This window comes from Prinia subflava, chromosome 1, assembly GCF_021018805.1.
Source record: "Prinia subflava isolate CZ2003 ecotype Zambia chromosome 1, Cam_Psub_1.2, whole genome shotgun sequence".
NCBI classification, from domain to species: domain Eukaryota; kingdom Metazoa; phylum Chordata; class Aves; order Passeriformes; family Cisticolidae; genus Prinia; species Prinia subflava.
In genome coordinates, this window is record NC_086247.1 from 119,947,500 (window position 1) to 119,972,771 (window position 25,272).

At 40.6% G+C, this 25,272-nt stretch overlaps 2 protein-coding genes across 7 annotated transcripts in view; one reads left to right on the forward strand and one right to left on the reverse strand.

Annotated features, from left to right (window-relative positions):
- JAZF1 (JAZF zinc finger 1) overlaps positions 1-24,389 on the forward strand; it is a 189,385-nt gene extending 164,996 nt beyond the window's left edge. The window contains exons 4-5 of the mRNA XM_063409896.1: positions 14,350-14,519; positions 20,911-24,389. Of these exons, the coding sequence (XP_063265966.1) occupies positions 14,350-14,519; positions 20,911-21,087 (347 nt within the window). The 3' untranslated portion in view covers positions 21,088-24,389. The remainder of the gene's footprint in view (positions 1-14,349; positions 14,520-20,910) is intronic.
- TAX1BP1 (Tax1 binding protein 1) overlaps positions 23,748-25,272 on the reverse strand; it is a 55,528-nt gene continuing 54,003 nt past the window's right edge. For all 6 annotated transcript variants that reach the window (XM_063409845.1, XM_063409837.1, XM_063409882.1 and 3 more), the window contains one exon: positions 23,748-24,894. In XM_063409845.1, the coding sequence (XP_063265915.1) occupies positions 24,693-24,894 (202 nt within the window). In that variant the 3' untranslated portion in view covers positions 23,748-24,692. The remainder of the gene's footprint in view (positions 24,895-25,272) is intronic.

A 25,272-nucleotide genomic window follows, 5' to 3' on the forward strand; every position in this document is an offset into this window, starting at 1 on the left:
AGAGTAGACTATGAACCATTAAATCTGCTATTCAGTTGATAATTTGCAACAGCTTTCTCACTGGGTGATGAAGATTTACTCAATGTTGCTACAGCTAGAGAGATACTGCCCTTTTGTGCTGGGCTCATTTTTTTAAGCGAAGTGCACTGCAAAATATTCCTAGATTAGATCTTAAAGGAGCTTGAAATTATACTTGGGAGGACAAATGAGTGGAAACAAATACACATAGATGGCATTTTGAAAATCATGCTGCAAGTTCAGGTCAGGTGAGCTTCAAGCACATGATTAATGTTTAGCACCTAATACTAAGGAAGTAATGCTGCCTGACTTGGAGCACATAACAAGTGCTTTGTCAGACTGGAATGGAGTATTCATCACTTGCAGAGTTGCAAGCTCAAAAATTTATGTAGTCACAAAAACCCAGCTTTAGCCATTCACTTCAAAAATTCTTCACCTGTGTTAGCATACTATAAATGCTTAAATTTAATGATTACACTTTATGTTAAAGTAGCCTAGTATCATGCAGATGTAATTGAAAAAAATAATGAAAAGTAGAAATATTAAATCAAATCCCAGGGCTGTTGTATTAAATTGTTGCTGAGAAGTGGGCTGAGAGTGTTACATTTTTATGTGCTTGACTTACGGGGTGTCCAGCACGAATCAACCAAGCTCTGTTGCAGCTTGGAAAAACAGACTTTCAGATGTCTGAGGAACCATCTCATTACTTGTTCAGAACTTTCTACTTGTTTAATTGCCTGTTCAGAGTCTGAAGAACTTTTATGCTATGTTTTTATTAAAAATTAGATATATGGACTTACTCTTGGATAAACACTATGGGCAAATAAATAAGCCATACTTCACAAAATGAAGACCAAATTCAGTTCTCCAGCATAATGAATGTTTGAATACATTTGATATTTCAGACCTGCAAGGTATGAGAAAATCTATGTTAAAATATCTTGTGGAAACTGAATTGAGGTCCCTGACAAAATTTCCTTCTAAGGTGCTTCACTGTTGCCAGGTTTTCAGATTTCTGTGTAGATAATGGAAGAGAACTTCCTTTATTGGAGCCAAAATGGTTCCATCTAATTGGAGGTTTGGGGCCATATATTAATCCTGCACACTAACTAATGTTGTATGTATAATTGCCCAGCATTTAGCAGTCTGAGGCACCTCTTCTAACAGAGCCTTATGGGTGTTCTTGTAAAAAATAATGACTGACATTGTGCAAAACAGTTGATCAATGTATGACTTAACTGTAGTATATGTGTGTGTGTAGGTATAGTACAGGATTTTAACATGAGCTTTTGGCTGAGGTCATGACTAAGCAGGAATAATAAGAGAAATCTGTAGTAGTTTCCAGTTTCTACCTTAAGGAATAAAGCTATAATAAAAGGTTTTCTAACAACAATGCAAAATCGTAAGTAAAAGTCCAATTATTTCCTGTAGGGGTTTTCTTAGAACAGGTGGGATTTGTTCCCACAGCTAAAAGATGTTTTTTCAGAGCTAGATGTCACATTCCAATTTTAGGGAGCCAGGCTGTAAACTCGTCCATATTTTGCTCTTTTTTCAGTAATCCAAAGTGAAAAATGTTCAAGTGTTCATCACTGTGCTTGGCTAAGTGCTTCAGAAATGGATGTTTTTTCTTTCCTAGCAGTCATCAGCTGTCAGGTGACTGTCTGGCTTCCTTAGAGAGACAAGACTGTGTGTTTACCTGGTTACTCAGTGACTAAACCAAACCAAAAGAATTACATTCCCAGAACATACTGAGACTTAGTCTTGGAGGATCTGCAGAGCAGAGGTAATTCCATACTGTAGGCACAGCAACAGTGCTGTCACCTCCTGGACTAACTTGTAGCACGTTTTTTGGCCTCTAGCTGTGCGATTACCTGGGTACCTGCTCTGCATTTTGGCTGAACCCAAAAGGAGGGAGGATGGGAGTTGGCCCACTTTGATGGCCGTGTCTCTTACAAGGAAGGCCCTGGTGTCTTTTTTTTTATCTCCTAGGCAAAACCAGAGTCGTAAGGACTCACAAACCCCAGCCCTGTTTGCCTTACAGAAGTGATCTGGTTTGGTTTACAGTGTTTGGGACCCCTCAAAATCTACCTCTTTCAGTGCACTGGACCAGCTGAATGAGGAGCATTGGTTAGGGCTGCAAGTCCATGACAACAGTTCTTTCATGTTCCTGTAGCTTTGGGGTGCAGATCCTGGAGGATGTCTGCAAGGTTGTGCAAGACACAAGCTGACACGACCCATGAGTGTCTTAATTTTTCAGAGGTTTGGTATTTCCACTGATCCAGGCGTGTAAACTTGTGAAGATATAGCAAAATTATGGAGATTCTCCTGGAACTAATCTTTTCTATGGTTTGCATATGTGCTACAATAACCTCCCCTACTTAGTCCTTTGTTTAACTCCATACTAAACTAATTATAACTTAAGTACAGGAAGGCCTATACTATATTCACAAAATGATATTATTTGAAAGTGGTGCTTCTAACCATTTAAATTGCTTTTAAAGTAGAAAGGACATTTTTAGGGGTATATAGAGGAAAGTAAGACTAATATGAAAATAACTGATGGGGGAAAATGGGGCTTTGCTGTCAGGGGATTTTTTAAAATCATTAGTTCTCAGCTTTTTGCCGTATTTTCTGTTTCTCTTCATTTTCCTGCTTTATGGGTGCATTTTCATATAATTCTGTTAAATTTCTGATTTGCTCTTTAACTTGGCAGTAAAAATGTGTTCAGTCCAGTTTGCTATCAAAATATGTTCTTGGAAGATGAGCTCAGTTGTCAGATTTTGTTCTTTCTAGTAGAATTCTGAATCTTACCAGAGGAAAAGGTACACAAAAATTCAACACTACCTTTTATTTAATCTCATTCACTACAGGTAGCTTTACATGTAATCTCCTGTGTGTTGTACTTTGTCTTCCCAGCCCCTTCAGAGCATTCTTGTTTGATACAGACATAAATTGCAACAGCAATTGTAAAGCTACTGTGCTGTAGAATTGTATTTTAATTGCACATACCTGTAATTAATTGTATGGGAATTTTCACAGTAGTCTCCCCAAGGAACAATTTAATTGAAAAATAACCGAGTTGTCTAGACTACAGCAACTCATAAAATCATCACTAGTTTTGGGGTTTGAGCTACAAAGCAGCAATAGAAACATGGCTTGTAGATTTAAAGTACTTCCAAGCACAGGAACTGTTTTATAATCCCCATCGTAGTAGTCTACCCTGGCAAACCATTTTTAACAGGGTCAAGAACAAAAAATGTACAATAGGCTTAAAAGTAAAGATTATCTCTGTGTTAATTTGTGATAGGGTAGGGATTTTTGTGTACAAGCCTACCCATCACACCTAGACCTATCTTCCTCCAGTTGTGAAAAAAATACACATTTTGCAGAAAGCACATTGTGTCTGCCTTTCACAGCTTGTGGCATAACTGGTTTAACATAGGGATAGTGTGACACTCAAAAAGTTACTTCAGCAGTTCTGGGTAACAATGATGGCATTCATGTTTGTGTGTTTATACTGCAAGGGCCAATTGATGGAAGGATTTTTATTTATTTATTTATTTATTTACTATTTAGCTTTGTAAGTAATCTGCTAATTATCTTGAAAATTCCTACCTGAAAGCACAAGTGTTTTTCTCCAAGTCAGAAACAGTAGTGGCCACATGGAGCTTTTAGGTGTTTATTTAAATTGTGTGTGTATATATATGCACATATACACTTATAGATACATCTATATTACACTGCAACATTAAATGGGATTTATCTGTACCACTGTACCACCTCCAGGACTGAAAAAATTACTCCATGTCCAGCAGTGCTGTGTGTCTGCACACTGACAGCAATGTTATAGTTTAGCAGAAAAAAAAAAAAAAAAAAAAAAAAAAGAAAGAAAAAAAAAAAAAAAAAGAAACAGATTTATTTAGGCAGCACTTCAGTGTGCTGAAGATGATGAAACTGAAGCAAATGTTTGAGTTTTCCTTGCATTATGGCCAAAGCAAATCAGAAGTAGTAAAGAGCAAGGACTGACATGCCACTTCACACACACTTATGACCCAGAGAGGTTTATTTCACAGGGGAAATGGTGTATCATGAGGTGATGTTAGCCAGTACAAGAGTCTCAAAATTATGTAACATTTTAGGAAAAACAGGTTTTTCTAGCCTTTGTGTATTTCCAAGTCAATGAGAAACCATGAAACATTTCCTGACCCCTAAAACCACAAGATCCTCTTGCCTTTTTAGGGCTTGTGGCCTGACAGGAGGAAGACAACATCTTGCTGAAGATGAAGGCTGGTGCTTTGTCCTTGCTAGCATAGTCTCCCTCTTGAAAGGTTTTTCCATATATAGTCAGATAGTGCCATTCACAACAACTTCTGAGCACTTCTGCCTCTAATGTGGGACACAAGAAGCCAAGGAGCAATGGAAACTAGCAATTTGAAAAGTACTTTGATTTCAGCCCAGTGATATGTCACCTGAAACAACTCACACCTGCTACCATACATTTTTTAGACCTGATTGAAACAATGATAGCCTCAAAGGAAGGTTTGTGACAGCATAACAGGCACAGTGCATATTTTATTTTATCAGACTCTTTGTCTTTAAAAATGAGAGAGGAGACATGACTCGCCACTAAAAGTGTTCTTATGCTTGGGTGAAATTCTTTCTTAGAAACATAAAATAGGATTAATAAAAAACATAACAGATCTTTCCTGTAGATTTTTTGTGTAGTTAAAATGACAAAAGCCTCTATTCTTGCTCAGTAGTTGATAGCCATGATAGCCATTACAGGTAATTCTGAATCTTTGGACTAGCTCTCAAATCATGCTGATGGTGTTTCTTAAATCTAGATGGTCAGAGCTTCAAAAGCAGGCAGAGAGAAGTGGTCAGTGTATATTCATGCAGATTAAATTCTCAGTGCCCTTCAGTGCATTGAGGTGGAGAATCTGCCTTGTTGCTGGGCAGGGCTTGTAGCCAGCCCTCTTGGGCCTCATGAACATGACATCTCCTCAGCCCAAAGCTGCTGAGTTGTCTTGCACCTCTACAGCCCCTGCCCTCCATGCACTGAGCCGAGGCTGACGCGCGTCCTGCAGCCCATTCACACAGGAGGAGGCCCAGGAGCATCTTGGAAATCCCTGGCTAGGCAGATCCTGCTGAAATCAGCAGCTCGGCTTGTGTAGTGCAGGCTGTAGCTGCCCAGGGACAGCAGTGCCTGGGGGAGCTGAGTGCAGCCGTGCAGGATTTGCACGCTGCTGAAGGCAAAGGCGCGGCGGTCGGGGTGGGGAGGGACCTGTGTGCATTAGCAGTTTTATGACCTGCATTGTAAGTGGCTGGATCGCTTTTGTACAGCTGTAAAGCATGTATAAAACATGTCTCAGATGTATTTTCATAGCTTCATAAAGTGTACTTCATTTATGTAGGTACTTTTTATTGTAATCCTTTATCTTCAACATGGAACTGTTTCCTGGTACTGTTTCTATTTTTTCTTCTCTTTTTTTATAAAATGGGGTAAAGAAGAGAAAAGAAAAACTGCCCTTTTGTTATATGCATCAGGAGAGTCCTTAAGTACAGTAATAGTGCCCTGAACTTGTATTTTTGTATTTCTAACCTTGGAATGCAGGCCTAGCAACTAAAAAGCCAAAATAACATTAATTATGACTGTTCTTCGCTGTGGTTTTTTGAGTATAAGTTTGGAACAGATGTTTGAGGGGAGAAAAGGGAGGGGAGGAAGGATGGATTGTTTCTTTTTCTCAGCCCCAACTGGTTTTAATTATTTTTGAACATTTTGAGAATATCTTTAAACATTTGCCAGAGTTCAATTAACATCCTGTGACTAAAGGTGGAAAATGTCCTACTTTGTTTTTCTTCAAACGTATACCTGCTCTTGCTTCTCATGCCAAAGCCAGAAAAAGAAAGGAGTCCAGCTGGCATAGGTTTTATTACTGTTACATTACTTTGTAGGTTAAGCCTCAAATTGGGAGGGGTCTGCTGGGCTGATTTATTTATTTACTTTTTTTTATTTTCATGATTTTTAAAAAGTGCCATGTAAAACACTGCCATTTAATTACAGGAAGGTTATGTTCTTTTTTGGTGAGTGTTTAACAGCTTATTCATGTTTACATGAAGTTGCAGAAATCTAGTTTTAAAATATGTTTAAAGTAGAGATTGTGTTCTTGGGTTTATCGTGTTTTTCCTGTAGTATGTATAAACACGGGATTGTACATTATTGAAAGCCCTTTTTTGTGGAAAACAGGATTGGGGGGAAAAGTTTATATAAGAATGCAAAGTAACTTCCCGAGACTATTGGCGCAGTGTGACCATAAAACCTCAACAGCACATTGTGCAGTGACATTATAACAATTTGCTTTAGCACCTCTGCAGCGTTCTCAGAAAGCCCTGCTCTACAAAACACATGCCGTGGTATCAGTTGACTGTTTTTTTCCAGAATCAGTTCTTTACATGCATGTTTTTGTGATTAGTTGCTGTTCCACAAGTAATTGGAAGTGAGGGATTTTTTTTTATTTATCTTATTACATGCATGTTTTATTTGCATTTATACATTCAGTAAGTTGTAACATATCTGCTTATATAGGTGTGCAAGCGGATTTATGAACTTTGGATTAGGATTTACAGTGCTTTAGTTTTAAAGACTGTTCTTTGCTATACCAGTATCAAGATACAGATATATCAAGAAAGAAAATGGCACACAGTTGCTCCTAAGGCCAGATAGAATCCAGCTGCTCCACCAACCCCAGTATTGGCTCTGGAGGACTATTTTTTTTTTAACCTGAGTGTTTTAGTTCTGTTTCTCTAGTAGCCCAAAATGGAGAGCAGACCTCATGTATAAACAGTTCTCCATTTTGCTGAAAAGAACTGTTTACACATGAGATCTGAACTGAAAAGTGAAAAAGAATATATAGCACTAATGTCATACTAATAGCACTTTAAATATAAAACTTAATGTTTATTTTGTGCCTTTATCATTTTAGCTTCACCTCCAACATTTTAGGGTGATTTCCATACAGGTTAGCTCAGCCAAAATCATTCTACACCAAAATACAATGTATTCAGATTTATGTTTTACTTGTAGGAGTGTTTGCACACTTTCCAAAGTGAATCCAAACCTTGTAACTGGATACATTTTCAGTCACTTAAAATTCAGCATGAACTTACACTGAGAGCAATGAAATTAAAGCTGCGGTGAAATGTTGGAATTGACCTATCTTCCATGTCATTTAAAACACCAGGGTGCTGGATGTTTAACTGTGTGTGGGTTCATCCTGTTTGAAGTACCACCCTCCAAAATAGCTACGGGAAGGATCTTTTCAGACTGTCTCTGTGACTCTGCAAGTTACAGTTGCCATTTGACTGGGAGAGAGAGGAGGGGATGTACAGAAACACCTACCCATAACCTTAGATGCTTAAATGTTCCCTCCTTTGGTATAGCTGTGGAGGCCTGAAAGTGTTGTCTGAAAGCCACTCTTCAGATGATGCAAACAGAAAAAGTTTTTTGTGAGTTTTGGTTTTTTTTGCCTAACTTATTTTCTCTAGTGCTTTCAAGTGCTTTGTCCATAAAAATAATGATAAAAAACATACTGTTCTTTGTATTTGAATCCATGTTCACATCATTACATGAGGTACATTTTTGAAATTCTCTTGGTGCTTGTTCATTAGCTGAGCCTTGCTTCAGCCAGAGACAATAGAAAATTAGTTCTTCTGGGCAGTAATACATCCTAACAGCTCATTATTTCACGCTTGGTACTTGATCTGAGCTAGGAGAGGACTGGAAAAGAGAAAAGGAAGGGTGGTTTCTCCAGAAGACATTGTTCTGGCCAAATCCTGCTCTGACTGGTGTCTTGGGAAAGAGGAGGATGCTGGCAGCAGCAGGCACAGCCCGCAGAGCCCGCGGGATGCGCTGGCAGCGGCCAGCGGGACAGCCCCGAGCCCCCGCCTCGCCTGGCGCAGGGCCAAGGCAGCAGTCCTTTATAATTGCCATTTTGATGGCTCTGTTGTGATCATGAGGGGGCGTGGAGGCCTCTGCCAGCCCTGGCAAGTGCCTTTTTGACAAACCATAACTGTCTCAATCAGCTCCCACCAGTGACAGCAAAGTTCCAAGCATGCAGTTGGCTTTGAGAACAGAATTGCCCCTCCTCACCCAGAAATGAGGATCAGGGATATTGACTGGGAGAAGAGCAAAAACTCAACTGCACGTGCTTACACCCATGTGCTGGAGAAAGGCTCCAGCCTTCACTGAGGTGAACCTGGTGCTTGTGGTATTTAGGTGCTTAATCCAAACCCTGGAGTGGCAATTGCTGTCTCAAATGCCAGTGTCTGTAGCACTGCACAGTGCTCTGTTAAACCTCTCCGGGTTTCCTTCAGTTGTGTCTACATCATATTTGTGGACATGAATGGTAAAAGTATTTTTGAAAATATAAGAAATTACTCTGAATGGACTTTTTACGAAGGCTGAAAACCACTTTCTGTCATCTGAGTCCACTCTCTCTACCCACCAAAACAAGCAAGAAAGCAAAGACCCTGGCTTAGAGTGTCTGGATGATCCAGTATCTGACATTTGTTGCTGGAATTTGCAGACCCACTGCACTGTGCCACCCGTACCAGCTCTCAGCTGAGAGAGTCCTGCTACTAGTCTACTTCTAGACTAAGGACTTGCATGGCTGCTGTTATTTGACTGTTTTGTATTTCATTGCCCCAATCATTTATTTCCTGTTCTTTATATGAAGGAAGAATATTACATTTTGAATGATTTGATATGTCTTTAGATCAGCAGTGAGTATCAGCTGCATGCATCCTTGGGCACAGAGGGAAGAAGTCTGACAAATTCATGAATGTGCTTTAGTGTTAACCCAAAATTCACATAATATTAATAATTCACTTTTTTTTTTATCAAGGAAACTGTTGCAGTATATGGGAATGCAAAGTTCTTAACATAAGAAGTGTTCTCATAAAACTGTTTCTATGAAATACAAACTGCAAGTCCCGCACGGGACAAAGTGTGAAGCTGAATTTTTATGAGAAATCCTTGCAATTACCATGAACTTTCAGTGACACTAGCAATGTTGGTTCCCACTGCAGTAAGCTATTTGCTCATAGTTATTCATTGTATACTTAAATGTATGCTTTCTGGTCACAAAAATAATTGGCAAGGATGTTTTGGGTTTGTTTTTCTTCATGGGAGGAGAAAGGAAGAACTCATAATGTTCTTGATCAGAGGTCAAGATAGATCCTGCTCATTAAAATGGCACACAGAGCTTGTGCTGGTTTTAATCAGCTTTGTCTTTTTTATACTTAAAGGCACAGCAGAGAAATCTTTAGATTTGAAAAGCAATGTAACAACAAATGCTGTGCACCTGCTAGAACCAAGATTCATTTAAAGTTCAGGGGAAAATCCTCTGTAAATCTTACCATAGAATGAATTCAGTCATGCAAAAGGCAGAATTTATCTTGGCTACAGTGGTGTGAATACAGAATAAACCCCAGAAATATAAAAGAGAAGGCCCCAGATTTTCAGCAGTGTAGCTGGGATGTTGTCTGTTCCAGAATGTCAGATGAATTAGCTCCCTGCAAACCATTTCTGATCTCTTTTAATTACTGACTTCATCTACTGGAAAATGAAAAAATAGTAGATGGGCATTGAGGAGGTGACATCTTTGCTGTAGTAAGTGACATTCTCACTGATTTTGATAGGAAAACTGACTGGCAGCAGAGGTGCAGACCAAGTCTTTATGGCCAGCTTTTCTTTTTATCAAACTACAAAGGTTTCTTAACCTGCAGGCAGTAATCATAATCCCTTTTCCTGAATGTCTTTGCTTTTGGCTGTGACATAGACAGCTTCCTTATTTTTGTGATGGGTTGTTTAAATGCAGTGTGAAAACTACAAGAGAAATAACTTGCTGGAAGTCTTTGTGACTCAGTATGTTTTGTGACTTCTCATAACAGGTAATTTTATGTGGTATCGGGCTGCAATATGGCATTCTGTGTGAGTTGTGCCTAGTGGAATCCACCTCCCCTTTGAGGAGTAGTGGCATTGTCTCAGCATGGAAAATTGCAGGGAAAAAAAAAAAAAAAAAAGCTGAACTAGCATTCTTTCCTTGCCTTTGTTTGGTTTCATTTTTTGATCTGCTGGGGGCAGCACAGATGAAGTGAGTCTTTTGGCAAGACCACTGGAGTGGGGAGTGGGGAAGTGGCTCTGTGGGCCAGGACTGAGGGAATATTGCATGCGAGGGCGGGGGCAGTATTAAGAAGATGTTACTGAGTTATTTGGATAATAAAGCAGTGGTTTAGGTTAGGCCAAGGTAGAACTGTGTAGGGTCTCTGAATGAAAGCCAGATGATGAAATTGGATATTACGTTAAAGAGCAATGAGCTAGCAAGAAGCCTCAGAAAAAGCATTGCCAGAGGAGAGAAGAAGAGAGCAGCTTTTTTTGCTATGGTAGAACTAGTATTTAGTTATGGTAATAATATTGTATATTTGTACAGCGCCTTGTTGAAAGCATGTGCTTCTCAATCAGCCAGATACTTAGATGCTTTGTCTTGGAGAACTGGGGGGGGGTGGGAGTTGGGGGGGGGGGGGGGGTTTGCTCTTCAGACTTCTGAAACCTAGTTCTGGATTTTTTTCTGTGGGGAAAACATTCATTCTGCTTTCCAAGCGTGAGGAGGAAGGTAAAGCCATCGGTACACGTGCTAGAGGAATGGCTCAGCTCAGTGCCCAGAGAGCAACGCTCCCCAGCAGAGCATCCTGTTTTCCATGAGCATGGTGGTGTCCAAGCAGAGCTCAGCGAGCTCTGGGACCTCTGAAGAATTACTGCAAACAGTGCCCGAGTCACACAGTTGTTACACCCTGGAGCAGGCCACAGGTTAGATGCAAAGGCGCTTAATTTCTTTTTTTTTTTTAATTCCCTTTAAAAAAAAGTAAATATTTACAGATATAGTTGTGAAACACCAACCAAGTTTACAAAAAAAGAAAAAAAAGCGAGCAATTAACGAACTTTGTCTTGATCAGAGCGCGCTGCTGCGCGCTTCCCCTCGGCGCGCTGCCGCCCCGGGAGCGCCGGCTCGGGTTGCAGTTTGTACACCTGACACGGAGCCCAGCGCCTCCGGAGCCCAGCGCCTCCGGAGCCCAGCGCCTCCGGAGCCCAGCGCCTCCGGAGCCCAGCGCCTCCGGAGCCCAGCGCCTCCGGAGCCCAGCGCCTCCGGAGCCCAGCGCCTCCGGAGCCCAGCGCCTCCGGAGCCCAGCGCCTCCGGAGCCCAGCGCCTCCGGAGCCCAGCGCCTCCGGAGCCCAGCGCCTCCGGAGCCCAGCGCCTCCGGAGCCCAGCGCCTCCGGAGCCCAGCGCCTCCGGAGCCCAGCGCCTCCGCTCCGCCCGGGAACGGCCTCGCAGAGCCACCGCGCTCACTGCCCCACTTCATTAAAACACCTCGTCCAGGGGCTGTTTGTAATGGCAGCGCCAACCTGCGCGTTGTGCTCCTTGTTTTTCCTCTTGTTTTATTTCCCCCCTCTGATGTGTTGCACGCAGTCGGCGAGGCACCACATGGGTTGCTGCTCTTAGACACTGACAGCTGAGGAAATTAAATTCTGAGGCAGAATCGGTTAAAAGCATGACTAAATCAGTGTTGTTTTTCTATAACAACTGAAACAACATAATTATTTTAAGGTTGAATTTTTATTGCTAATGATTTTTTTTCAAGGCAGTAAATTTTTTTTGCATTTTCCCTCTACCAAGATCCTTTTAAATACATTTTGGGATTTCTAATTTTTATTTTTTTTAAGAGAGTAGAAGCAGTTGAGTTCAGTAGGACACTGTTAGATAAAAGCAGCGATAAACTGCAGTTCTAGCTTCATATGAAGTTATACAGCACCATTAGTATTACTGTTTTGTGCAAGAAGAAATACATATTTATCTGGTCATTCATATGAAAAAGCTCATTGTGTTTGTAAAATCTGTAGTGACATCTTAATTTTAAAAATTAAGATAAAGGAGCATCTGCTTATACTGGTTAAAGAGCTGGTTTGAGTGTACTAGACCAAATCTTGCATTTTTTTGGGGGTAAACCAATGAAAAGAAAACCATAAGGATGGTGTTGTCTCATGGATGCTTGCACACAGAGTTTGGTCTCTTCTGTCTCTCTGTCACTGAGTCTACCTTTGACTGAAATACAGGCAAACATTCTTACAGAATTGGATCTTACCATACAAAATTACTAGAAAAATTAAAAGAGCGCCCCTTAATGCCTTTAGGAAAACCTAAGGAAATGCTTAATACTGCTGACTGCAGCTTCTCCCCACTGTTCTGTGCATCTCTTATTTTATGCATCGTATTGCATACTGAGTTTTAAAGAGCACTGATTGTTGCTTTATGAAAGCATATTCCTTATCATGACTAAAACGAGTGTTGTACAGTAAGAGATGTTGTACAGTTTCAAATGATGTTTTCTTCAGGAGGACAAAATCCCATTTGGGTGGAAATCACCCGCTCTTAAGGGGGCTCACAAAGGGGGTGATTATAAAGGCAGAAATTGTTGGTATCCGTGTTTAGAATTGTATGTTTTGTCATCCTAGGAGTGCATATGTGTATTTACAATAGGGTTTTCTGTTTCATTTGCTTTAAAAAAACCCCACTGAGCTAAAAGGTTTGAAAGGAACAGCTTGAGGAATTTTTTCCATCAAGATACAATCAAGGGCAGGAAATCGTAGAAGCAGAGTTGTGGTTTTGCCTCCATTTTTTTATTAGTTAATTAAACTATAACAACTCTTAACTTCATTTTAGGTTAACTGTTCCTAGAGTTCAGAAATATTTTAAGAGGTCAATAATGCTTTCTTTGGCTCTCGCTCATTGGGAGTGGGATGAGGAGCTGCAGTCAGCAGGGCAGAGTTTTCCAGATGTGCTGCAGGGCCTGTGCGTGCGCTCATGCCGACGGTTGTGGCTGGTGGGAAACCATCCCTCTTTCCTCATCTGCGCTCCATCCTGGACAGATGGGAGCCACGGGGAAGGAACGTGGACAGCCTGACATCTGTCCTGACCAAAGCTCAGGAGCCCTGGCTGCTGGCAGCTACTAGTTGCCACGTGTTGTTACTCAGTGCTGAGTCTGCCTGGAAATTCTGGGGAAGGGGGAGTCCAAAGAGGCGGTAAGTGTGGAGTTTCAGCAGAAGCAGAAACGCCCCTAAAACCCCACTGTACTTTACAGTATGGGTTTTCACTGTGAATGCCAAATGTTTTAAAGGGCCATGAAGCATCTGTCTGCATTTTCTCATCGGCGGGTAGAGCTGCTCAGAGCCGTGCACTGAGAGGGCACACGAGGGAAGAGCCGTGCAAGTGTCACATAACTGTCTTTAACAGCAGGAGCTATTCCAGCACTTGGAGCCAAACTGTCTTTCAGCAGAAAGGATAAAATTTAGCAGAGCTGGGAAAGGGAAAAAAGAAAGGGGAGGGGAAACACAGCACCACCTCCTGCTGACAACACACAAGTTTCCCTCAGCTTTCCCTCTCTCTCCCTCAGTGCATATATTTTCTTTTTAATCAGCTGCGGCTCTTCCCTCCCCTGCTTTTCTTTTTTCAACTGTATTTTTACAGTTGGAATTCTGCTTTTCTAATTTCTCTTGTTTCACATTTAACTTCTTCAGAGGATTTCGTTAATAGTTATTGCAATTAAAAATAATAAATAAACTCAGCACCAGCTGCTCAGATGGCTGTCTTAGCATATCTGGAACATAATGCGGTCTGTTCAGGGCAGCCACACAATGCAATTTATACCCACACCTGAGGGAATGAATTTCACAACTATAATTGCTACAATATAATTCTTATTAATGTTGTGCTATAATTCCTATTAATTCCAAAGGGCTAGTAAATGCATTAGGACTTGTCAACATATTATTTTACACTGTTTATGATCTGTAGAATTACACTCTTCAGTATTGTATTGCATAAAGAAATGCCTTAAAATTAGCTTTAATTGGAGGAGGGGAGGGAGCACATTTTCTGTTAGGGCACTGGGAAAGACGGAAGGATCCTGGTGTTTGAGAAGCAATGAAACTGCACTTTAAAATCAGTCCTTTGAACTTTCTGTGCCACGCAGTTAACAGTTTATGAAGATGTATTAATAATGTCTGTCCTGGTTATTAGAAAAAGAACCACTGGTGTCTTTATGAAGGAATAAATAACTACAGAAAGATAGGGTTATAAAATTTTTAAAAACTGTCTTCCAGAAAAGACAAAAGTGGGGAAATTACAAGTCATAGTAGCTGATGTAATAAAGGCAGAATGGGTTATCTTACTGTGCTCTTATTTATTCTTGTTTTATCTGACTACCCTGCTTTTCTAGGTAGTGAATATGATGAAGAGGAAGTAGACTATGAAGAATCAGACAGTGATGAGTCCTGGACTACAGAAAGTGCTATCAGCTCTGAAGCTATCCTTAGTTCAATGTGCATGAATGGAGGGGATGAGAAACCTTTTGCCTGTCCTGTTCCTGGATGTAAAAAAAGATATAAGGTAAGTAGTAGTGCAGATCTACCTCATTTCCTGCTGGTGTAGGTGGTGGGGGAAGCCTCTAAAATCAGTTTGCATTTTTCTCATTTAATAGACTTTTCACCATTATTTTTGTGATATTTTAGCAGAATATTTTATTCACTAGTTTTCTCTCAAGCACAGCCAAGTTTATCAGTTTTACAAGGGATGTCTGTCTGTCAAGAGAGATTACATATAGCAACTCTCTTGCTTTACACATTTTAACGACCTTTCTGTTATTTAGACAAATTAACTGCAGAATGCAGGAGGTATTACAAACAAAATAATCTCTTGGGTCCCTTTCAGAAACATGAAATAAAAAGCTTCTGTCCATTTGTGCCAGAAACATTTCCTTCTGCTTAACTACTAGACATACTGCCTCCTCTTCAGTGAGACAGCGCCCAGGGTGCATTTTCTGTTAAAGATGATGTGTGGAATGTAGTGGTTAACATTGTGCAAGTCAGAATTCACCTTGGGAAAGCACAGTCTTGCAGGAATTCTGGCATCATTCTGTCCTGGGTCTGAGTTCCCATGACACATCTGCACAGCTGTCAGTGACCCCACATGCAGGGCTTGCATCCCTTTGTGTGACACCCTGAGAAACAATTCCCTGACACTCCCCACCCCACCGCATTCTTTAATTGCTCTCCATCGTGAAAAATGTTTTGTCTTTTATGTGAGTGAAGCATTTTTAAACTGGACCCTCGAGCTGGCCAATGTGGAAGATGCCAGGATGTTACAGGAGTGTAACATGCATCAGTGCAGAGACAGATGAATTGTGTTGAACATCTTGCACTTCAGTATGGCATTTGCTAACCACTGACATTTGGGAACAGAAGTAGCCTGTTGGCAACACTTCCTCTAAGTCATTTTCTAAAGTTTCTGCATGAACTACTGGAAAATCCAACCACTGACCCTACACCCTAAAAAACCCATGGTGCCTGGGTTGGTTGTATTTTATGGCTTGTCCTTTAAATAACTGATAAGTAGGAACTTAGAAGAAAGCAGAAATATGAAATAGAAATAGAGGAAGGTCAATAGCAGTTGAGATAAAACAGTTGTGGCAAGAATGGAGAACCTGTGCATGAAACCATGTAGTGGATGAAAACTTGTTTCAGTGATGCTGCAGCAGCTCCCACAGCAGCAAATCACAGGACTCAGGTTCCTGTACAGACCACTTAACCCTAACAACACTATTTCATAAAACATGGACAAGAAAGCAGTGTGCTTGTTTTTTAAGAGCATCCAAGTCTTTTTGCTGAGATTATCCTGAACTATGTAGTGTTTATTCTCCAGTTACAGGAAAAAACTGAACACCGTCTCTAGGGCCAGGGCAAAGGGAAAGATGGTTTTGGACTACTTGTAAGTACTACTTTGCAGATAAACTCACATTATTGAAGATCAGTGCTTTCTTTGCGTGTGATAGGAGCTGTGCCAGACAGAGGGTATGGTATAAAAAGCTAAATCCTTAGCTCAGGAAGCAAACAAGCCATGGTGATTGTTAGAAGTCGTGTGCCCAGAGGGCATCTATGCATTGCAGAAAACATTCACTTAATGGCAAAGTCTGGAGGGAGAACCCTGTAATTTGCTATATCCTGTCTGTTCTCTGTTTGACTGCCAGCCCTCTTTTTATTGCCCAAATGAGCAAGCTGTTTGTGCCTGCTTCTGCTATCTCACTAACTTCATCTCAAATGCATGAGGACTGTCTATAAGGGATATCTTGTACACCATTAATGGTAGAGCAGCCGGGCGGGGGAACAAATTAATGACCCTTAGAGGGGCTGACAGGGAACAGCAGCAAATAAAAGTACCTTATTCTCCTGAGAGACTCACCTCTGTTTAGTCCAGATAGAAAAGCACGTTTCCTTAAACTCTGCCTCACCTCATTTCTCTTTTCTGTTTCCTCCCTGGTTTATTTTCAGCCTATTTTTTCTTTTTGCATTTTTATCTTTGTTTCCTTCCTTTTAGCTTTGTGTCAGCTGTGTTTCTTGTTTCCCCTTTATCTTCCTTCTGCTTAACCCGCTTGTCTGACAAATTATTTGTGGAGTCTGGGTAGGGAGTCCTGTGATCAAAGCACTGGGATTTTCTGGTGGGTACTGGATAATCACAGTCAGGACTGTAAAACAATTATAGTGCTCCAAACAGGAACACAGACATGCACATACAGTAATTGCCAGGCTCACTTTACGGCTGAGAAAGGATGCATTCCTTTAGGGAGCAAGGAGGAAAGGAAGATATACAGTTTTCTTTTGTCTGGCCTTAGGTGACGTAAGTTTGAGAAGTAGAATGGTATTTTTAGAGATTTTATTTGTATTACAGTACGGCTTAAAGGACCCAGTAGGAATGGGGCACCTTTTTGCAAACAATGTTCAAGGATAAGAGATGGCCTCTGCACTGAAAAGTCATTATGGAAAGGTAAATAAGACAAGAATGAGTACAACAAATACTCCAGAGGAACGGGCTGGGGCGAACAATGGAAACTGTAAGGAGAACATGTTTATACACCAGCCCAGATGTGTATCAGAAGCCCCTGCTGGCCTCCTGCCCAGCTGCTGTCTCCTGGCGCTTTCCCATAGGCAGTGCAAATAGTCATAAACATTTCCTTGTTCTTCAGGAACTTTATTTTTAAAAATTGTTTGCTTGTCACATGTGTTGGTACTCTATATAGTATGGCAGAGATTTTCTTGAGAAGACACAGATCCTGGGAGAAATATTTTTCTTTAAATTGCATGTAGGATAGTCAGAAACATCTAAATAAACCTGAAGTACACTGACTTCTTGATGTTAAACATACGTCTTTGAACTAATTTCTGAAGCTTGCTTTCTTCTCTAATTACACTTATTGAGGTAGAGAAGAAGTTATAATTACTTTATATGGTTTTCCATTTATGGATATTTTCTTCATCCTGTGATTCACCTTTGATGCCTGAAATTTGATTTTTAGAAGATCATCTGTTTCCAAGGAACCCAAGTATAATCCTTGTTTCTGTGGAGTTCACCCTCACCAGACTTTAGATCCACATCCAAATTTAGATGTCCTGTCCAGAAGTGGATCGATACTGAATAGTTAATGTGCTTTTCAAAATACCACCTTGTAGGAGCTAAAATGGGGATTTATGAAGGTGTTGATTAATCTTCCTTGTATTCAATACCCCTGAGTGGTCTCTAGCTCCGGAGAAGGACTTTGAAAATGTGTTTAAGGTGTAGATAAACTTACTCAGGCAATATCTGAAGAGCAAATGAAGTTTGAGGCATAGTAGATAACAACAAACGCCACAAATAATGCTTATATGCTAGTATAGAGAAAACCCTAGAGTATTTGTCCTAAATTTTGTTTGTGCAAAATTAGTAATAAAAAGAATAATAGATTTCAGTGCATACAGAATGTAGCTTATATTCATGACTCTTCTTTGGCCTTGGGCAAGAGGAGAAGTGGTACCTTCCAAGGCTGCTGAGTCATTGGGCCTGTCTGTGTGGCAGGTGAAAGGATAAGGGTCCTGTCAGGTGGCACAAACCCCCAGGGAGGCTGACCTACGAGGCTACGAGGGGTGAAACTCAGCTGAGCTTAGGGAAGGAGAATACTGAAGTGAGAGGGAAACAAGGGAATTTACTTGAAAGACAGGAGCAAGCCAGAGCTTGCAAGTTGAACAGAGGAACTGGACCCACAAAGAAAACTTTGGAATGAAGAGCCAAGAGCCAAAAACATGCATGAATGTCCAATGCTGAAACAAGAAATCTCTCAAATCATCCTTTTGAGATGTTTTTTTCTTACTTGAAGTGGCGCTGGCATGTTCTCTGCAGTGTAGTACCTTTGTGAGTCCTGCTGTGCAAAAGGGGCCCTGCCCAACAAGAGCCTTTGTGTCCTTGCAAACCAGGTAGTGCCAGTCTAAACTTCTCTATCGCCTCCTGATCTGGTGCCAGGTTAATAATTGTTTCCTCCTGTTCAAGATTTTTAGAGTGCCCTTCTCTATGGCCATCTTCTTCCTCAATCATTTGTGAGAGTAAATAGTGAGCAGCCTAAGTAACCAGAGCAATAAAAGTGATGTACGAGTTTGGCTGTGGCTTTTGCTGTACCTCAGCAAACTCAGCCCAGACGTACAACAAAGTGTTTACATTGCTGCAGTGGAAAAAGCGCCGAAGAGTCACTGTAATTCTAACAACAGTTTCCTTTTAGACAGAAGTACAGGTCAAATTTCACTTTACCCAAGCTCCTCATGCTCTGCATTGTTACTGTGTCAAACCTTCCACAGCCCCCAATTCATTCCTTTAGGTTTCTGCTTTAGCATCTCCTTAAACCTTTCTGCCTGAAAATACCTTCTCCCCCTTCACCAAAGAATGGGGTGTACTGGGGCTGATGGATCGTTAAAAAATCTGGATCAGGAGAAGAGTACCATTGGCATGGAATAGTGAGGGTATTTGTGATTGTAGATTTATGGTATCTGTAGCAATTGATAGTAGCTCAAAAGTATCTAGAAGGGATTTCTTCAAAAAATTAAAAGTTTAAACAGGAACAGGTTTTTGTTAGGAAAATATTATAATTGTAGATAATAGAGCTTGTTTTAAAAATTTCACTGCAGCAGCAAAAGTTTAGCAAGTCATCCCCAGATCTTCTCTTTTGAAGGCAACAGGTCCTTAAAGGTACACAGATGATGACAGATGTCACTGCCACCCAGTGACAATCCGGGCCCCCTCACCCTAATGGCTCTGTGGGTGCTAGAGGTCGAACCTATGTGTGAGATGATCCAAAATCTGCCTCAGGATCTCAGATTAGTTGCAGGGAATTCATTTGACTGCTCTTGAGGCTCATGTGTAGCTTTGATGTGCTCTTGGAGTTGTGCTGCTACAGCTTTCTGCCTCCTCTGCGTGCTCTGCACCCACACAAACCCTGTCCTGATGGCTCGTGTTCCTGTGCCTGGGAGGTGTTGGAGATGGGGGATTCTCAGCTCCCACATCTCAGGAGACAGCTGTGCAGGGGTTTTCCAGCATTTTTAATGGTGTAAAGGAGAATTCAGAGGATGGATTTGCAACTTCAGATGAGGATTCACTGCCTAGATGCTCTGGAGGAGCATGAATCTGTGGGCAGAGCAGTTGCTTGCAGTCTTGCACCTCTTTTCCAGGGTGAATATTTGAGACTGTTTTGCTGTGAGTTCTAAGCTGGAGCTTCCACTTACTGTAAGGTGCACTTTGATAAAATGTGTTGTTTGAAGAGCGATGGGGGCTGTATGTGTAAAACCAGGCAGCGGTTCAACAAAGACAAAATCCCCAAGATGTAATTTAGTGGGTTAATAACCAGGCTGTTAGCTGATTTTAGCTTTTTCTTTTTTTCTTTTTTTTTAATCTTTAAAAAAATACTGTGATACATATCTGGAATCTTTAGAGAGAAAACAGGAGAGCCTTGGAACTGTCTCTTTTTGTCACAAATGCTATCTTCTTTGGTTTCATCCTTGGAAAAGCTCAAATGAGAGACGGTATGCTTTTGCTTATTCATCCAAAATCCAAGTTCTTTTAGTGGGAGCAGATGAGAGACTCCAGTATACTCCACAGAACAGTATCACAACAGCTGCTGAGATTGCAACAGCTTCTTCCATTTTTGCCAGAAATATGTGAAAAGGAATAGAGGGTCTTTGATTTATGTTTAAATGTGTAAATACTTTATGTTTGGTAAGGTTTTTGGGTGACAGAAGTTTGCCCTGTTTCCTGCCCTTGCCAATGTAACAGGGTGTGTGTGTGTTGCTGTGTTTTGTACTAGTGGGGATCAGCACTCCAGTTTTAGCTGTGGAGTATTCCCAAACAATAGGTATTTTGAAGACAGCTTCTCTGGATTTTTTTTTAAAGTGTCCTGTGTAACTTTCTTGAGTTAAGCATTCCCTGCAGTTATTTCTTTGGAGGCAATGTGTAAACGATCAGTATTTGCTGGAGTTTAAAGACGTATCTAGAAACAATGACACAAAACAGAACAGACCCACCATGGGGGAGTCTCAGCTCTTTAAAGAGGTGTGACCCAAGACTTCATGCCAATTCTTTGTTTGCTTGTAAATGAACCTCTGAATAAGATTTGTCATTGCTATATGAAAAAGATGTCAGGAAGCAAAGAGCAACCATGTGTGAGTCCATTAAATGGTATTCTCTGGGAAGTGACGTATATTGGGAGATAAAAATCAGGATTAGCCAAGTAGGTGAGTTTTGGGAACCACACGAATTATTGTCCTTGTCCCACCTGGTACCTTGGGAGCGCAGCCCATGTGTGATACCCAACGGGAGCTCCTGGCAGTTTAGAGGATTTTGCTCGTAACATTCATCCATTTTCAGGTTTTATCTGGAAGCAGAGCCCGTGGCAGCCCACCTGAGCACTGACATTTTCCCTTCTCCCTCACAGAATGTGAACGGTATCAAGTACCACGCCAAGAACGGCCACAGAACACAAATCCGCGTACGCAAACCATTCAAATGTCGCTGTGGAAAGAGTTACAAGACAGCTCAGGGCCTGCGGCACCACACAATCAATTTCCATCCCCCCGTGTCTGCTGAGATCATCAGGAAGATGCAGCAATAACATGCTGGTCACAAATGTGCCAAGAAATCCTCACCAGCAGTTGCTGATTTTGAGAACAGCCACCTTTTTCAGGGGAAGCACTCAGCAACCCTTTAAAAAAATTAAATGCATGCTTTAAAATTTTCTGTAATTTTGGAATGATGTATCTTTGTAGAGTTAATGATTTTGTACATTTGCACATGTTATCATCATACCCATTTTCATTACTTTGAGATAAGGTGCTATAAAAGCTATAGGTTCTTCAGAACATTTTTCTCCAAAAAACAAACAAACAAAAAGAACTAGGGGGATGTTGCGTATTTAGTTGTACTGATGTGTGGGACAGGAGCGCGAGGAGGAGAGCTTGGCACTGACATCCTTTCAAGATTGTAACGTGATGAAGACTTTCGATGCATCTGTCAATGTGTGTGCAAAACCAAAACAGTACCGCCCTCGTCAAACTATAGTTAACATGCCTTACATAACGGAGTTATCAGTGGAGTAGCAAGTCTTTTAGGTAATGGAAATATAAATAAGAAAGAATGTTTAACATAATATGCTAAAAATATTTTCATACTTAAATAACATACATAAAAAGGTGTGCTTGCTGTATTTTATATTATCTTGCAAATCTTTCTTTTTTCCTCCCTCTTGAAATGCTGAAAACCTTGCCATTCGCACTAGTAAACAATCACTTTAGTGTTAGCAATTACATTTTTTTCTCTGTACAAGATGTCATGTTATGTTCATGCCCATCAAACTTTTGAGGACCAATAACCCAGTCCAACTAAATATTTACCCCTGAACTATCTGTTAGAAAGACACTTGGAAATACTTAAGTGCAAATTTATGTGTGTGTGAGAAACAATTATCTTCATCTCAGATGAAGTTTTGAAGCACTTTGTAGTTCTCTATTGCCAACAGATTTAATGTTTTATGTGTTGCCAATTCTTGCAACTACTGTACGAGCATGTGCTGCGGTTGCAAATAAAAATGAGAAATTCAGCGCATGGTTTAAGGAGGTCCGATAGTTGTGCTAAGGGAGTTCTGATGCCGCTCCCTCACATTCATTGTTTTGAGATTTTCTTTGTGCATTTTTTTGCTTCTCATTGTAGGTCACTGCATTCCATTTGGAAGTGTCTGTTTAGCTTTACAATTAATTTTGCTGGAATATGACATTTGAGCCTTACTGAAGATTAAGTGCTTCTTGCAGCAGGTGGTCAGAGACTGACTTAAAAGCCAACATGAGAGCGCTTCGTGTCTGGACCATACCTGAACATTTGTTGCTTGCCATCCTGCCTTGAGCATTCTTCTCACAAGTGCTATTCCTGGAGTTCAGCTGGCTGGGAGCAGAGGTGGGCACCCTCCACCAGCCCTGGCCTGAACACTCCTTTGCCTGGCAAGGGTGCAGGAGGAACTCCCAGTGTTAACACAGTCATCGCCTTGGCTTGGTTCCTGTTCTTTTAAGTGCAAAAGAAAGCTCCCATAAAGGAGGAATGAGCTTTCCCTATTTTTTTTTCCAAAGCTTTAAAGGAAAACTTTGTCAGGATGACAATTACCTTTTCTCCAGCAGAGTAAAAGTCTCATTAAAACACATAAGAATCATCCTAATGAGTGTTTAGAACAGCCAAAGTGAAGCGAAACATCCCCCTCTCAGATCCCAGAGAGGTGACCGTGACAGCCGGGTTTAAAGGATGATCCAGACATGAGAGTTACTGGTACACACAAGGCCCCAAGTGGCCACTTCCCACCTTCTGCAGCTTTGGCAACAGATCTGGCCAACAAACACATTTGGCTCTGCTCCTAGTGCAAGAACTACAGGCTGGGCGAGTTTGTTCAACAGCTAAACAGTTGTAAAACGTCATTGTTGCATGTAAATTCCTTTCAACTATAAAACTGAAATTCCAGTTTCTATTTACCTATTCATTGTGACAGTATTATTAAACAGGTAAAGATGGGACTATTTTGTTATACTGTGTATAGTGAATGTATTGTACTGTGTCTGTGAAAAGTGTGCTTTAAATTATATTTTCATATGTTTTGTTGGGGACAAAGTACTTTAAGTTTGAAAGTGACAGAGGTTTGTTTTAGAACTGAAGGCAACTTAAAGAATTCCTGTCAGGAAAGCTGCTTATAAATGTAAATCAAATCACATTTAAAATAAACTGCCTCTGACCTAAAAAGACTGTTCTTTTCTCATTCCTAACCTAGAGTTAAGTTCTTGGGCTGTGCATAGTCTTTTATTTGTTTATTTTACTTTGGTATCATCAAACTCTTGGAGTCTGTTCTAACTGTTTTCATCTGCTGTTGAGTTACAGTAAGAAAAAAAATCCATGCTTTACCTCAGGCCAGCTCTTGATATGAAGCTCCCAGTTAGAAAAATCTTTAGACTGCAAATGGCACACGAGCACTGATGAGTTGCTGCTGCCCAGGACACTGCAATTCATGTACATCATGCAGTTGTTAGTTGAGTTCTGCATTAACTGGATATTGCATATGTTCAGGAGGGAACTGCAGTCAACAGAAGCTACTCCAAGCCTTAATTCCAGAGTCTCCCTCTCAAAGAAAGAACAAACAGATGTGAGGAGCAACCCTTTGTCATATAATGCTGAGTCATCATTTACTCCTAATAAAATCTACACTGTTTAATTTCAAAATGACCAGAAAAATAGACCACCGACTCCATGAATAATTCTGCTTTTAATGTAACAAGACTACTGTACAACAAGTGGGAAGCAAATTTACTTAATACAGTTAAAGTAAATATAAAATGTTAAGATATACACACGTGTTTTTACTTATTGGAAAGAAATACATAAAGTTAAAACACAAAAGGTTTTAAAAGCCAGAAGGAACACAATCCACTGTTGTGAAAACAGAACAATATTTTCTACTGAATAAAACTGCAACATAATGGCAATGATTTTTTAAACAATTACTTTTAGGCATTGAAGCACAGCTGTCTCTTTCAACTCAAAACCACTGCCTTAAAGTATAACGTAGCTCATTTAACATTATCTCTTAAGGCAAACATTCTACATGTGAAATTAAAGTATTTGCCATTCCTCTTGTTGCAAGCCTGGAATCTCACAGTACATGCATCTACATCTCAGAAATGTACTAGAAAACTATATTTTCATAGAGTAAGTAATGTAGCTTTCCAATTTAAGTGTTACTCAGAGAAAAACTATGTGGATTTGCTAGGAGAAACACCTGCTTATTACATTTTTAATTGTGCCCCAGTTGTCAAGGTTAAGAGAAACCACAGATGTTTTGGTGACCTTATTTAAATGTAGCTGAAGAACACCATGAAGCTGGTCTCATTTTTTCTGAGGCTCAGTCATTCCTGGGTCCTTAGGCATTCCACTAAGTAGGGAAAGAAATTCCACTAAGTAGGGGAATAAATAGCTACATACACAACAAGGTGGGGGATTGTAGGTCTCCTTAGTAAAGTGTTAGGCAGAGAGAGAACATAACCCCATAGCAGCTTACAGCCATGGCTCCCGTTAGAGTACATGAGCTTTTAATCAGAAGTTTGCACTATTACAGAAAGCTGCACTACTTTTGTTTTGGAGGTGGACTACTCAAAGTGGTGGGGTTTTAAGCTACACTGCAAAACAAAGTATTTAATCAAAATTTAATACATTCTGATCGAAATGCGTCTGGACGTGCCTCTCGAAGCCTTGCTGGTCGTAGTCGGGCGGGAACTGCTCGCTGCACATGGGACAAACCTTCCAGTGGCTCTCAACGTGCTCCTCAAACTTGCTCTGGTCGTAGTTTGGGGGAAACATCACATCGCAGAGAGGGCATTTCTTGTGCACATCAAAACTTCACGAGGAGGCAGAAAGAAAAAAGGGAACAGTTTATTTATTCTGTTAATGCAAACTAAAAGCAGGATCCTGCTGCTGCCAACACCTTTACTACCAACTTAAATTTGAGTGGACTTTGTATCCAAATATAATCCAGTTCACTTAAATGTTTTTGCCGAAAGCACTCAATGCAGTCAGAGTAGTTTTACACGCAAATTCCAAAATAACCTGGCATTTTAAAAGCTACATAATTTTGACCCTACTCCAGCTACCTCTGAATACTAATCTATTGAATGGCTTAATGGCCAAACAGTTTCATGGGAAACCACTCTCTCTGCTCATAAATGCTTGCTCTTAGCAAACATAACACTTTATAAAAGCTCTAAACTTAGATTCA